The 16,339-nt window shown below is 41.5% G+C and overlaps 1 protein-coding gene across 1 annotated transcript in view; it reads left to right on the top strand.

Moving 5' to 3' along the window:
* CFAP95 (cilia and flagella associated protein 95) overlaps nt 1–16,339 on the top strand; it is a 55,414-nt gene that overhangs the window by 6,766 nt on the left and 32,309 nt on the right. Inside the window, exon 2 of the mRNA XM_048850935.2 lies at nt 9,239–9,347. Within this exon, the coding sequence (XP_048706892.1) occupies nt 9,239–9,347 (109 nt within the window). The remainder of the gene's footprint in view (nt 1–9,238; nt 9,348–16,339) is intronic.

The following is a 16,339-nucleotide window of genomic DNA, read 5'->3' as shown; positions in this document are numbered from 1 at the left end:
TTGAAGTATTCTCCTACTGGCTTTTGTATGTTACCATTCCGGATGTCTGATTTGTGTCTATTTATTCTTTTGCATAGAGACTGTCCGGTTGGGCAGTGTACATGGCATAGGGGCATTGCTGGCACGTGATGGCTTATATCACATTAGTAGATGTGCAGGTGAATGAGCCCTTGATGGTGTGGCTGATATGGTTGGATCCTCTGATGGTGTCGCTAGAGTAGATATGGGGATAAAGTAGGCAACAGGGTTTGTTACAGGGATTGATTCCTGGGTTAGTGTTTCTGTGGTGTCATGTCATGTCACCTGACTTAGGCTCAAAGGGCTCAGGCTATGGGGCTGCAGTATGTAGTTTACTATGTAGATGTCTGGCCTCGGGCTGCAGTAATGAAACAGCCCCATAGCCTGAGTCCCTTGAGCCAGAGTCGGCTGGCCCTGGCCAGTGGCAGGTTTTTCTTTTCTGTCTTTTCTTTTCTTTTCATCTAGACGAGAATGACACCGCTCATTCATCTGCCACTGTCCACTCTAGTACACGCTCTCTCCTGCTGTGGTGTGGTGTGTAGTTGCTGGCTTGCCTCCCAAAGTCTGTGATAATGAGGAATCATTTTCCAGGATAGGTTGTAGATTGTTGATGATGTACTGGAGAGGTTTTAGCTGGGGGCAGTACGTGATGGCCGGTGGTCTGTTGTTTTCCTTGTTGGGCTTGTCCTGTAGTAGGTGACTTCTGGGTATCCGTCTCGCTCTGTCAGTCTGTTTCCTCACTTCCCCAGGTGGGTATTGTAGTTTTAAGAATGCTTGATAAAGATCTTGTAGGTGTTTGTCTCTGTCTGAGGGATTGGAGCAAATGCGGTTGTATCTTATGGTTTGGCTGTAGACAATGGATCATGTGATGTGTCCTGGATGGAAGCTGGAGGCATGTAGGTAAGTATAGCGGTCAGTAGGTTTCCAGTATAGTGTGGTGTTTATGTAACCATCACTTATTTGCACTGTAGTGTCCAGGAAGTGGATGTCTTGTGTGGACTGGTCCAGGTTGAGGTTGATGGTGGGATGGAAATTGTTAAAATCCAGGTGGAATTCTTCAAGGGCCTCTTTCTCATGGGTCCATATGATGAAGAGGTCATCAACGTAGCGCAAGTAGAGGAGGGGTGCTAGAGGACGAGAGCTGAGGAAGTGTTGTTCTAAGTCAGCCATAAAAATGTTAGCATACTGTGGGGCCATGCAAGTACCCATAGCAGTGCTGCTGACTTGAAGGTATAAGTTGTCCCCAAATCTGAAATGGTTGTGACTGAGGACAAAGTCACAAAGCTCAGCCATCAGGTGTGCCATGGCCTTATCAGGGATACTGTTCCTGACAGCTTGTAGTCCATCCTTGTGTGGAATATTGGTGTAAAGAGCTTCTACATCCATGGTGGCCAGGATGGTGTTTTCAGAAAGATCACCAATGCATTGTAGTTTCCTCAGGAAGTCAGTGGTGTCTCGAATATAGCTGGGAGTGCTGGTAGCGTAAGGTCTGAGGAGAGAGTCCAAATAGCCAGATAATCCTGCTGTAAAAGTGCCAGTATCTGAGATGATGGGGGGGTCCAGGATTTCCAGGTTTATGGATCTTGGATAGCAGATAGAATACCCCTGGTCAGGGCTCTAGGGGTGTGTCTGTGTAGATTTGTTCCTGTGCTATAGCAGGGAGTTTCTTGATCAGATGGTATATTTTCTTTTGGTATTCCTCAGTGGGATCGGAGGATAGTGGCCTGTAGAATGTGGTGTTAACATCTTTACTCTCAAAAATAGTGTCATGGAATCTTTAATGATTATGAGTGACCAGGTTGCCTTGCTTTTACAACACATCTCCTTTACAATTGGTCCTGGTTCATGACTAGGGTTACTAGGCACTATGATATTACAAATAATAATGAGTGTCTGAAAGATGAGGTAATGCCCGTAAGAGAACTCTCCTGATTTGCTACATACTTTCTCTTTGCACTTTTATATTCTATTCTTTTCTAACTGTAACATTCAAATGCTTTTAAAGTTACCTAGGAAGCCTTGTTGCCAAGAAGAAGCCAAGTTTTCCTTAGTTGAAAAATCTATTGACTTCAAGGAGTTTTTCTCAATTAATGTTTTCAGAATTTTGCCCTGCTAAAATGTGATCACCCCCACACACGAAAGGACTGGAAATCATGCAAGTGTAGATTTTACCATAGTATTTCTAGCATTTTGTGCTTTCAGTCCAGTAAAAATAATTGTGATAATGGTTTTTCTCACAGTAGTTTGATCGGTACTAGAAAGTGTAGAGGTGTGTGAAAAGGGCAATATTAAAACAAAACACACAACCAAACTTTTGCTTTGAATCTCAAAGGTAGGAGGGGTAAAGATTACATACATGTCAACTGTCTCTATTTATTGTTTTAGCAATATGTTTGCCATTTCCCACCCTGTGTCCCCCTAAAAGCTCTTATGTTTATTTGTCCTTGCTCTGTTTGTAAAACACTAGGGAGGGATATAATAGTGTGGCCATCCAGTCAATATGGTGTTCTTTAAGTGGGGTTTATAGATGATCACTATCTCTGAATATCAGGTTAAATCTGTTATTTTATCTCAAAAATATCCCCAGAATATAAGACAAATGCCCCTCTCTGGCAATCCAAATATAGTCGTGATGAACATAGAAGAGGCGGAGCAGCACCTTTCCAACATGCACCTGCTATTTTTGGTCACTTTGGAATCCCTCTGCTCCCACTCCACAATTCAGAGCTTGGCAGTCATGAGTATGACAGGGAAGAAGAAGAAAGCACCGAACATCATGGTATTATCCCCTCTCAGCCTTATGGTAGTGGAATGATGATTAGCACAGAAGTTAATGCTGCTCATAATGTGGTAGCATCAGGGTCTTGTCCATGGTTTGCAGAGTGATGTATTGCTGCTGTGGTGGGAGGTGGCCCATGGCAGTATGGTTCCTTTGCCACAAAGAATGAGGAGCCAGACCTGCAGATCATTGCAGAGGGAAAGCTTCCTTGTGGAACATTTGGAATCCAGATTGTTTGGAGTAAAGTTTCCCAAAGATCCCCAGGTTCTGTGGGTTTGGAGATCATACCTTCCGTCCTGTCCCTCTGTTCCCTGAGAGGAGCTTTAGTTTCCTTACCCTCCTTACCCTTTTGCAAACAAAAATAAACAAACAAAATTAAATAAATATGCAGGGGAGGAATAATGCTTCTTTCCATTATTGGCTACAATAGAAGAGTTGTGTAACAGAGATCCCAATATTATTCAAACTTAACCTCTTTCTTCCTGCCCTCTCAAACTGTGCAGGCTCTTGAGTATTTTTATAGCACTGTATAAAAGCCTGAATGGTTCAAAGTTTCTGCCACTCATACACATGTTGAGTAGAATCTTATTCTGTGAATAGGCCTACTGAAATCAGTGACATCACTCATGGAATAAGGTTTCAGAGTGGTAGCCATGTTAGTCTGTATCAGCAAAAAGAACAAGGAGTACTTGTGGCACCTTAGAGACCTTAAATTTATTTGGGCATAAGCTTTCGTGGGCTAAAACCCATTTCATCAATAAAGACTCGGAGTGGATGAGTCATTACACAAACTAAAAACTATTTCCCCATGCTAATTTTTCCCCTACTGTTACTCACACCTTCTTGTCAACTGTTTGAAATGAGCCATCCTGATTATCATTACAAAAGGTTTTTTTTCTCCTGCTGATAATAGCTCACCTTAATTGATTAGTTTTGTTAGAGTTGGTATGGCAACGCCCATTTTTTCATGTTCTCTGTGTGTATATATATCTTCATATATATCTTCCTACTGTATTTTCCACTGCATGCATCTGATGAAGTGGGTTTTAGCCCACAAAAGCTTATGCCCAAATCAATTTGTTAGTCTCTAAGGTGCTACAAGTACTCCTCATTCTTTTTACTCATAGAATAAGTTACCAAGTGTAAGGGGTGGATCAGGCATGTATGAACCAAATCTTTAGTGATGATTTTTTTAATATAAATTGATTTTTAATCGTTGTAACTTTTCATCTTTATTTTACTAGCTTTTGGTCTTTCAGAGTAGTTAATTTTCAGGAAAACTGACATCTGTCACTGGCAATTAACACAGTATTGTGAACTTGGGTAGCTCAGTGGCTAGCTAGTAGTACTGCCAACACCCTGTGTTTAAAAATCACAAGTCAAGCCTAGAAAATTACAAGATTGGCTTAAAAATCACGAAAATTTTTAAAAATAAACAATTTGGGGTTCCTTTTCTTTGTCTTCTGGTTTCTGAGCCTTAGGGTACACTCAGCTCATGCTTTCAGGCATTTCTTTGCAACCATGAGGATTAGAAACACTCTTTTCTATGAAAGCTGAGACCCCTGTATAATCACTTGACTCCAGGGACTAGGGCTTTAAAGAAACACCAAATATCAGGAGACTTGGCTACAATGCCATGTACATTTGAAAGTCCCTGTTTTCTCCTTTTGATGAGTTACAGTGTTGGTAGACGAAGTATTATACAGTATCAGGATAACAATGATCACTAGAGTTAAGATTGCATAAAGTTTTCTATATGAGTCCTGCTGTTTTCAGCTGCATTTTATTTCTGAAATATTCACTTGGTCTTTGCCCAAAGATAATTTATTTATTTTGAGGGAAAACCAGCTCCAACATTTTTGACCATGGGGTAGGGTTGCCAACTTTCTAATTGCACAAAACTGAACACTTTTGCCCCAAGGCTCAGCCCCTTCCCTGCCCCTTCTCCGAGGCTCTGCCACCACTCACTCCATCCCCATCCCTCTGTCGCTTGCTCTCCCCAACCCTCACTCACTCACTCATTTTCACCGGTTAGGGGGTTGGATGAGGGCGTTGGCTGGAGGTGCAAGCTCTGGAGATGAGGGGTTTGGGTTGCAGGAGGGTATTCCAGGCTGGGGCTGAGGGGTTTGGAGTACGGAAGGGGGCTCTGGGCTGGGGCAGGGGGTTGGGGCATGGGAGGGGTTTCGGGGTGTGGGCTCCGGGTGGAGGTTTGGGTGTGGGAGGGGGCTTAGGACTGGGACAGGGAGTAGGGTTGTGGGAGGGGTTTTTGGGGTGTGAGATCCGGGTGGCGTTCACTTTGGGTGGCTACCCGCAAGCAACGACATGTCCCTTAGCTCCTAAGTTGAGGCACAGCCAGGTGACTCTGCACACTGCCTCTGCCTGCAGGTGCCGCCCCTGCAATTCCCATTGGTCGCAGTTCCTGACAAATGGAAGCTGCGGAGCTGGCGCTCAGAGTGGGGCGGGGGCAGTGAACAGAGCTCCTGTGGCCCTTCCTCCACCTAGGAGCCATGTGGAGCCAGGTAGGAAGCCTGCCAGCCCCACGCCAACTGGATTTTTAATGGCCCTGTAAGCGGAGCTGCCAGGCTCCCTTTTCGACCAGGCGTTCCAGTTGAAAACCGGGTGGTGGGGAAACTCTGTTATCCAAAAATTAGTGCAGCATTTTCTTGTTTTAAGATGCTCTTCAGTTGAAAATGCTGGGGGACTAAAGGGTGTAATTTGGTTTAGGAATAGCCCTCGTTAATTAGCAGTGCACTTCTTGTTTAAAACAAAGGTATATAAAAGGAAGGCTTTTGGGTGGGTAATTTGCCTGTGCAGTGGAAAATCTAGTCAAATATGTTCCTGCAAATTGACAGGGTCATTTGGGAACTCTGTAAGGTGCATAGAAATTGAGGTCAGAGTTCCAGTTTGCATGTGTCGCCTTAGCTTTGTCATTCTGCATGATTTAACCCTTAAAAGCCCCAATCTTAATGTTTTACCATATTATTATCATGGAAATAACAGTTAATTCAGCTCATGTTGTATATCAGTGGTCTCCAACCTTTGTATGCCCAAGATCACTTTTTGAATGTAAGAGCAACCCAGGACCTACTCCGTCCCTTCCTGAGGCCACGCCCCGCTCACTCCATCGCGCCCCCCCCCCGTTGCTCGCTCTCCCCCCCCTCACTCACTTTCACTGGGCTGGGGTAGAGGGTTGGGTTTCGGGAGGGGGTGCGGGCTCTGGGCTGGGGCTGAGGTGTTCGCAGTGTGGGAGAGGGCTCCTGGCTGAGCCTGGGGCAGGGGCTTTGGTTGCAGGAGAGGGTGAGGGGTGCAAGTTCTGGGAGAGAGTTTGCATGCAGGAGGGGGCTCTGGGATGGGGCAGAGTGTTGGGGTGCAGGAGAGGGTATGGGGTGCTGGCTGTGGGAGGGGGCTTAGGGTGTGGGCTCCCACTGGGCAGCACTTACCTCAGGCGGCTCCCAGTTGGCGGCACATCGGGGGGCTAAGGCAGGCTGCCAGCCTGCCCCGGCCCTATGCCTCTCCCAGAAGGGGCCAACATGCCCCTGTGGCCCCTGCGGAGGCACGTGGCTCTGTGCACCGCCCCTCTCTGGAGGCACTGCTCCCTCAGCTCCCACTGGCCACCGTTCCCTGTTCCCGGCCAATGGGAACTGCGGGGGTGGTGCTTGCAGACAGGAGCAGTGCACGGAAACAACAACTATGGGACCAGATCAAACTTATATTGAGTGTGGGATTGTTTCCACTGACTCCATTGGGAGTTGGATCAAAATCGTAACATTAAAAAAATAATACCAAGGGTTTGATCTAAAGTAACAAAAGGAAGGATTTCAGAATTTGGTCTGCCTCTCTCTTTATCTCATTGTTCTTAGGCTTGAATATATATGCAGATTATTATTTTGTATGTATTTATACAGAGCCATCAGTGTGCTAGATGCTTTAAAGACAAGTATGAAAGCAAGGTCCCTTTCCTGAAGAACTTAGAATGATCATCACACAATTCTGTAAACACCATGCAATACCACAAGGGGGAAAGTTGTTTGTTTTGTTTTTGTTTTGTTAAAGTCGGACTCTTGAACATTGACATTGTTGGGGTTTTTTTAATACAAAAAAAAAGTTAAAATGACAATTTGACCTCCAGCTTGGACTTCTGCTGAAGAGCTTGTGAGAGGCATGTGTGGATCATCTGTCTTGTCTCTTTGAAAAGAAGGAATCCATTCTAGTAAAAGAATCCTTTAGTACCAAAGCTTGAAAACAACTCGCGAGTCCACAGCCATTAAAAGGAAGACAAACATTCAAACAGAATAGTGTACTGGGCTGGGGCAGGGAGTGACATTTTTCCAATTAAATAAACATGGAATGTTGGGACAGGAATACGTGGGACAGGAATACGTTCCTCATGTCTTTAAAGTTCTTTTGCATATAGAGAGATTATTTTAAAAGCTGTAAGCAAAATTAATCCCCCCCTCCCCCCCCCCCCAAAAATATCTTGCCCTGATTTGTATAATTGTTTTTAATGTTATGGCAGTGCCTGCAGGCCCCAATCAGGTTCAGGATCATGGTAGGCCCTATAAAAGCACATAGTGTTTGTCTACATGGAGCAGCAATGTGTACTACAGGGGTGTGATTTCTAAAACATACTAACATTTTGCACACTAATTAGTCCATGTAGACCCTGCTGGTGCACACTAAAAGTTTCCTAATGCACACTAAAAGTTTCCTAATGCACTGTTTCAAACAGCACTATGTTTAAGTGTAGGAGAGAATGGTTAGTGTGCACCAGAAGCGTCTACACAGAGAAATTAGTGCACTGCATGTTAGTGCACTTTAGAAATTACATCCCTGTACTGAGCATTGCTGCTCCGTGTAGACATGGATGGACTCAGGATGGTTTGGAATAACTGTTCCTCCTCATTAAAGCCCTTAGAGTCTCACAGGCCTCAGTTCTCTCCATCACATTATTCAACATCTGTATAAAGCTAGTGAGAGAGCTACTGTGAGAACACATTTTAAAATGTCATAAATATACAGATGACATCCAGATCTAAATCTCCTTTACATCAACTAAATTCTCTTACACATTCACACAGTGAAATCCTGGCTTTGTTTAAGTCAATGGCAAAACTCCCATTGACTTCAATAGGATCAGGATTTCACTCACACCATTATTTCTCTCATCAGGGAAGGAAACGGGGGATGGGGGGAGGAAGAGGATTTGTTTAGGGTTTTCATCCATTCTTGCACTTTGCTGCTGCTATTCAAAGTTGCCTTTTTGTATTCTACAGTTATCCCTTAGCAGTTCTATTGATTATATGTATCCAAAAGGTGTCTCATTAATGTAGTGTCCCTGCATAATCCTTTTCTGTGTAACTAAAATGACATTGAGGTGAAGACTAGCAATTATATTCCTCCCCCATCTAGAAGAGTTTTCTAGGAATATATAATGTATTTAATATTAAATCCAAGTATCCATTGAACATTTCATACTTCTGAATACTAGTTCCTGACACAAGAATTAAATTCTTCTCCATCATTTGTAACCATAAAGAACTGAAATATTTCTTTTTATAGAGTGCTGTATAGGCTGAACCTTTATAGGTGCTCTGCAAGATGTAAATAAAAATGGATTTTTGACAACAGTGCTTGGCACATAACATTCTATCTTTGTGACTGAAAATCTCTTCTAATGTATCACACTCACCAGTCTCAGGGGAGCAAATAGAACCCATTTAGACTAGGGATGGAAATTCAGCCTCAGATTTAATTGTTTGCTAATAAATTATTTCAAAGGCATGAGCAGGAGGGAGTTGGCTATTTGTCTGACATTGGTTTTGCCTTAGCTAGTGAATGCTTTTCACCAGCAGGCAGCTTGAGTTCCTTGCCTGGTGTAAACAGACTAGTAAGTAATGCAGGATTATTTGTATAGTTTGCATAGTGTTTATTTCACTAAATATAGAAACTTTCTGGTTTAAATGTTAATTGTTTTGTCAAAAGATAACTCGGCATAAAATTACATTATCCTTTTTTCATGTCATTTTGGATTCTTATAACCGTTTTTTAAAGGGGAAAAGGGGTAGTGATAGGTTAGCTGATATGCCATAGTTTTGTTGCAGTAAAACTTCAATCAACATGTCTATTGTTTTCCTGGTTTCTTTCTGTTATAGATTTTTTCTTTATTTTTTTCCCATTTAATTATATTTAGTAGTACTATTAAATATATTATTTTCAGTGGTAAATCTCACTCTTCGCCTCTAGGTGCAACAAGATACTATTGCAGCCAGCAACTGCACTTACGATTATAATAGTAGGATAAAAGAATGGGTGGTACAGTAGTGCCAAGCCTATGATACGCATAAATGTGGAGAGTTTCACTATATCCAGTGAAATTTTTATTTCAAAACAAGAGATCATGATTACATTTGTCATCTCACAAATATAAACTTTTTTTTAAAGGCACCAAAACAGAGAGGCTGAACCTAAAGATTATGATATCAACAAAGTTCCTTTGGGTTCAAAGAATTTATGTCAATCTACTTACTCGAGATTTGGAACTGTGGATGGGGTAAATATTTTTTCTTTGTTTTAGCTCAAATTATTCAATATTGTTTATGTATTTATCATGAGGGCTTGCATCTGGTTTTGGTTTTGGAGGCATGTGTTGAATTGGCCTCCAGCATGGACCTTTTGGACAAACATAATAAGAGAATATTTCAATTCCATGCCACTAAATTAACATTTCTTTTCCTTGTCTAAAGCCTGACTTCCTCTAAGATGTTTTTTGTGTTTTTTCAAAGTCAGTTATGTTAGACTTCTTCCCCACCCTTCAGCTTTTGTACCCTTCCTGATTACTTATTGTTAAATTAGAAATAAGAAAAACAGAGTAAGAAAAATGAAAAAATGTTTATTTACAAATCTGACAAAATTATGGGATGCATGCAGGCATAAAAAGAAGCTAAGTTTTCACTATAATACAGCAAATACTGCTTTAAAATATATGGACCAGAATTTCTGTTGGCTTAAAAGGGGGTTAAGTTCGGTTAAAATAATCAGGAATGGAGCTATGCCCATCTACACCAGCTAAGGATCTGGCACAGACAAAATAAAACTAAAATCAATTTCTTTCAGTAGTAAACAAAAAAAATTTCTTTAATGAAATCCTATACTTAGATATAACTTTATTACAGCTTCCTGCTCCAGAAGCCTTTAATCAACCATACCATCACTTCTAGGACAGGAGTCTAGTTAGTGTAGTTAGTACTCTCTTCTTCAGAACATCTTTATTATTATTTTTATAATTATGTATTATTATTATTATTATTATTATGAGTTAGTCTTCCAAGTTTAGATCCTCCTCTCAGCTTTCAGCTCACAAGCCTGGCATCTGCCTTCTCTCAATCTGCACACTCATAGTGGTGAATCCAGATTGCATTAACAGACCAAACTCTAAAATTAAAAGATGTGTTTTGAAACTGCATACTTTGTTATGATGTCATGTGATTAGCTACACATTCCACACTTCATGCTGCAGTTCTTGTACTGAATATGCATCACTGCATATGTTGGATAACAATCAACTATAAGCTGTGGTGGTGTTATGAAAAAGAAATTTATTTGTACTTGATGGTAATATGTCTGTGTTATTTGGGACGAATGAAATTTAGAATGTCTTTGGTTTTCAGTTCTTGGGTTTTACAGATGGCATGGTAGATATGTATATTGTTGTCAGTATTCTAATTTTTTTTAAAAGCAAATGTTTTGGAATATAACCAGGGGAAACAAATTACAGTTACGGAAGGAGCCATAATTTTTCTTTTCTGACTTTTATGTGTTTAAGAATCCGATCCTGCTCATGTTGAAATAAATGGCAAAACTCCTATAGACTTCAATGAGAGCAGGAACAGACCTTAAATTCTCAATCTTTATGTTGTAATAACATGTTTGAATTTACTTAGTCATCTTCACTTAGATTTGTATATAATTTTTAATATTGGTATGATGTCTAAAGGAGCAGAATTAGCATAGAAATGTGTCTCAAAAGTAGCAATAAGCCTGTAATAAGTTTAAAAGTCTCTGTTAGAGGGAGCCAGATTCTTTGTTGTCCTGCACCTGGGGCAGTCATTTATACCACTGCAAAATGGGTGCAAAATACTAACCATTGATACTGTTTTTCACTCACTGTGCACTAAGTGCGTGCAACAGTTAATTGGGCCCAGGGTAACTTGCTGTTGATGTATTGCAATGGAAGTTACCTTTTACTGAGAATTTTCTTTTAGGTATCAGGATTATGTTATCATCTTATCCCATCAATGCCATCGAAAGCCTGCCTGTTATGAACCAACTCGACAATGAACCAACTATCGAAGAGCTTAGCTTTGCCATAGATGGACTCCCCAATGGAAAGGCCCCCGGAAAAGACTGAATACTGTCAGAGGTCATAAAATGCGGAAAACCTATTCTACTGCAACATCTTCACAAGTTGCGCTACCTGTGCTGGAAAGAAGGCAAAGTACCACAAGAAATGAGAGACGCCAATGAAGGGTTAATGTTTAGCTATTCCACCTGGAAGCAGGCGGGGCACACCCTGACTGTTTCGTAGAAGCAATGCACACATTGCTCTATCCAAGGACAAGGGCTAGATATGAACCATGAGAACTTGATTGTTTGGACAGCAACTGTGGGAGGTTTTCTTAGCCTGGGCTCAAGGCCTGAGAACCAGGATTGTAGTAGATAGGGGATGGTAACTAAGTATATGAATTAACGTCATACATTCCTTTGTGTAGCAGTGTGTAATGCTTAGGGGGAGAAATATAATAAAAGGAGAAGGTGGAAGGCGGGGGGGCAGAACGGCCCATCTCAGCTGACCAGCCTGTTTGCTTGCATAAAGCTGTGTTCTGTCTCATCACTGAACCGCCACACGCCAACATCATCACTCTCTATAAAAACAAGGGAGACAGGAGTGACTGTAATAACTATCCTAGCATTTCCCTTCTTAGCATTATGGAAAAAACCTTTGCCTGAGTTGTCCTGAACAGACGTCAGACGCTTGCAGACAGAGTCTATCCCAAATCACAGTGCAGTTTCAGAGCTAAAAGATCTACTATTGACATGTGATACTGTGACAACTACAAGAGAAATGCAGAGAACAAAAAAAGCCCCTTTACATAGCCTTCACTGATCTTACAAAGACTGGATACCCCCCAAAGTCCTTAAGCATGATTCAATCCTTCCATGAAAACATGTACTGAACTGTTCCGTACAACAATTCAGTCTCTGAGGCTTTCCAGGTTTGTAGCAGAGTTAAGCAAGGCTGTGTACTTGCCCCAACTCTGTTTGTGATCTTCTTCTCCTTGCTACTGAAACAAGGTTTTGGTTCCTCAACTGAAGGAATCTACTTGCACACAAGGTCTGATGGAAAGCTATTCAATTTTGCATGACTCAGATCTAAAACCAAGACTCGGTAGGCACTTATCCAACACCTCCTCTTTGCTGATGTCACAGCAGTGACAACCCACAAAGAAGCTCATCTCCAAAACCTTATGGACAGCTTTTCTAAAGCCTGCCAAGATTTTGGGCTTACCATAAGCCTAAGAAAGATGAACATAATGTGCCAAGGAGTTGAGGAAGCACCCTCCTTCAAGATCAACAACTATGAACTTGAAGTGGTGAACGAGTTCACACACCTGGGGTCCACTATCGCAGTCAACTTTTCACTTGGAATGGAACTCAACATTGACACTGGAAAAACGCCACAACAATGTCTAGACTGAGCAAGAGGGTATGGCAAAAGAAAAAACAAACTGACAGAACACACAAAGATCTGTGTATCGTGCATGTGTTATCAGCACACTTTTGTATGGGAGCAAGACATGGACCTTATTCTCTCATCAGAAAAAGAGGCTCAACTGCTTTCATAGGCGTTGCCTTCACTGAATCTTTGGAATCTCCTGGAGGGACAGAGTTACCAACACTGAGGTGATTAAGCGGGCCAATATACCCAGCATGCAAACTCTCCTCAAACAGAGATGCTTCTGCTAGCTTGGGCATGTGTGCCGAATTAAATGACAGATGCATTCCAAAGGACATCCTTTACGGCGAATTGGCATATGGAAAAGGACCCAAAGGATGTCCAAAATTGCATTTCAAGGAAGTGTGCAAGCGAGACCTTAAAGAAATGGACATGGTTGTGGACAACTGGAAGATCACACTTAAGACTAGAGCCTTTGGAAACAAGATCTCTGGAGTTACAAGAGGAAGCCATCCAGCTTAGCAAAGGAGAAAAGAGCTTGCAGAAGGCAGAGCGAAAGGGTCAAAACATCACCTTTAAATGTGACAGATGTGGCAGCGATTGTCTCTCTCGAGTGCGTCTCTTCAGCCACAGCCACGGTGGCCATAAAACTAACTGAGAAAATTCTTTACTCCTCAGGGGTGCATACCCATGGTCTCTCGAGACTGAAGGATGCCTACTACGAATTCTATTTAAACCTGGACATTCCCAAATATAAGTCAGTTAAATATGGTATTATTATCCTTCATCGTGAATCATTAAACATCTTATCACTCCTGCCTATTAATAAAGAATATATTAATAAGTACAGTAGATTTGGTAAAAATGTGATGACCAAGCCTATTTGTGTCCAGCTTCTTCGTTATTCAAAACTGTGCAGTCTCTGGAAAAATTATGTGGAAGCCTGACTGAGATTTCTTTGGAATGGGGTCCTGTCAATCCTATTGGATCAGTAAAATCCTCATGTTCAATGGAATTATTTAAATTTTCATGCAGTGGAGAGGTATGAAAAGTTACAGAAGTACAGTACTCATAGCAATGGTGCAGTTTTCATTTTGAGGAGGCCTTCCCATGTACCACGCATTTCTTGTTATTCAAATTCCAGTAAAAGTGCTGTAATTTTAAAAAGAAAAAACCCTGCTGTTACATTCCACCAGGACCAGAGATTCTTTTTCTAGTTTTTCTACAACAGTAGAAAATTGTTATGAACTTAACAGTGTGGTACAACACTTATTGTAGACTTGTGTGCAATACATATATGCACTGGACTTTTTTTTAGTTATGAATGCTGACTGTTTTATAGGATGTTTTGCCTTGGGGAGACATATCTTTCTTTTACACTTAATTTGATTTACTGCTAGCCATCCAAGGTTTTGATTTTGTAGTAAGAGAGCAAAAAACTATTTTAAACCTCTTTCTGCCAGCTGTACTAGAAAGTATCTTATGGTGAATTGCATTGCTTGCATTGTATACGGCTTGATATGACATTATGAATTCCACTGTAGTTCAAGAGGTGGTAATTTCTGTACCTCCTACAAGGGAACAACTTAAATTGATATAAATGTAGATTAGAAAAACATGAATGTTGTAGAGCAATTCTCTATAGCACAAGGGGGTGCACAAATACTTTTCTGTCAGTGGGTTAAGAGATCTATTTTAACATATATTAGGTTGGTATTTTAGTTGGAGATAGCACAGAGCTCAGTGGAGGTAACTGTGCCAAGTGTGTGCCATGACAACCAAAATACATTTCACCCTTCTGGGGGGGTTTCCATTAAAACACTTCCTTGTAGTTTAAAAAGCAGCCAACTTTATGATCCCAACTAAACAAAACTATGCTATAATTACCAATATTTTAACAACACATATTTCTGTCTGCATTTGTCTACACAAATGCTGCTAGATTGCATTCCTTGCCAATAGATGGAGACAGAATATTTGAGATTTTGATGACATTCTTATTGCACATTTAAGGAGCTGGCCATTACAGAATTCTCAGTTGTCTCCAGCAGGTGGAACAGCTTCTTCAGCTTCTAGTTGATTATTAAGAGTCTTGGGCTTAGTGGGTCTGATGCTCTCCTCAGCATTCCTGGTGTATTCAGGTGATACGGCTACACAGAGTATAGTGGAGAAATTGGAGACCAAGTCTAGGGGCAGGAGGAGGTGCTTGGATTCAGGGACCACATGCAGATCAGCATCAGGAAGTCCTTCTGCCTAATTGGGCGCAGGGTAACTTGCTGTAGAATCTCCCAGCATAGAGGAGTTCCCAGGAGACACCTTGGCTGTCAGAAGAGTGCCTCAGCTGGCAAGTATTAGAGGGGTAGCCATGTTAGTCTGGATCTGTAAAAGCGGCAAAGAGTCCTGTGGCACCTTATAGACTAACAGACGTATTGGAGCATAAGCTTTCGTGGGTGAATACCCACTTCATTGGATGCATGTAGCAAGAATCAGCTAGCAAGAATCATTATACCTGGGCCTCAGGCAGCCAGCTCCCCTCTTCAGTTATTCCAGGCCAAATCCTTGCCCCACTGATTTCAAATGACAAAACTCCCACAGACTTAATTGGATTCATGATTTCAACTGCTGTCTCTACTGTTTCATACTGGAGGTTTCTTGCACCACCATCCAGAAAATGGTCAAGACCCTCTGGATGAGTTGACAACATAGGGTCAGGTACTCCCTTTTCCTTTTCATGATGGGCACCGAGGTGCCCCTTCTCCACTGTAGTTCTCCCCTGAAATGGGGTCATATAGGCTTGGCATTTGGAAGAGCATGGATATGGATGTATCCTTCCTCTCCTAATTCTCAAGCATTGCTTTCTATGCTCATCACATCAAGCTTCTGATGACATACTCCTTCCATGGCAGCTTCCAAAAAAGTCTCCAAAGTAGTGTGGGCTTAGCCCTTCCCTCTCATATTCCATATCCGGGCAGAAATATAAGTCCAACCCCACTCTTTCATCTAGCATTATGCACAGCAGTCCCTAAGTAGCTGAGGCTGGTACTTGCCATAGGCAAGGATCTTACCCCCGACAGAAAAAACAGGCACCACTTACCGCTGCAGCAGGAAAACACAACTATGACTATGGCTGTATGGAATTTCTAGATGCAGCACACTTGGCTTTTAAAGAAAGAGCTACGTAGAAGATGGAAAAAGGAAATCAAAGAGAAACAATCACACCTTTCCTTTCTCTGAGAGGAGGCGGGCTTCTATTCAGGGAGGAGTGAAACTGAAGTGTTCACAGTGGTATAGAAGAACTTGAAGAAAGAAAATTAACAGGTACTAAGTTTTCACTTAAATTCATAATGTGAGACTCTAAAGAGAGCATTGTATAAAAGGTGAGTTGAGAGGAACACTCCCTTGATTAAGGCTGTGTGAAAGCACAACGTAGTAAGCGTTTTAAGACTCTGTATTAAGTGTTAGAACATATTTTACTTTTTGCTTCCATATCACAACTAAGTTGTATTTTTCATGGTAGATATGCAATATCTGATGTATAGATTCTTGTGATAATCTTAATGGAATCTGTTTGTTTCCCCACTAATGACGCTGAGACTTGGCCAAGGTATTGATTTTAGATGTGATAGGCCATTATCAAGGCATACATTTCCATTAACAATTTCACTGCGGTACCATACTTCAAAATAGTACAGTACATGAGGTTAAAAAGACCCAAATGCTGAACAGGCATTGGTTTGCTGACTGACTGTAGCGATGACCAAGCAGAATTGTATGGTGCGCATTATTACTTCTAACTATTGAATTAAACA

The sequence above is a fragment of the Caretta caretta genome, chromosome 5 (assembly GCF_965140235.1).
Source record: "Caretta caretta isolate rCarCar2 chromosome 5, rCarCar1.hap1, whole genome shotgun sequence".
NCBI lineage: Eukaryota > Metazoa > Chordata > Testudines > Cheloniidae > Caretta > Caretta caretta.
This window is presented reverse-complemented; position numbering and strand designations above follow the sequence as displayed.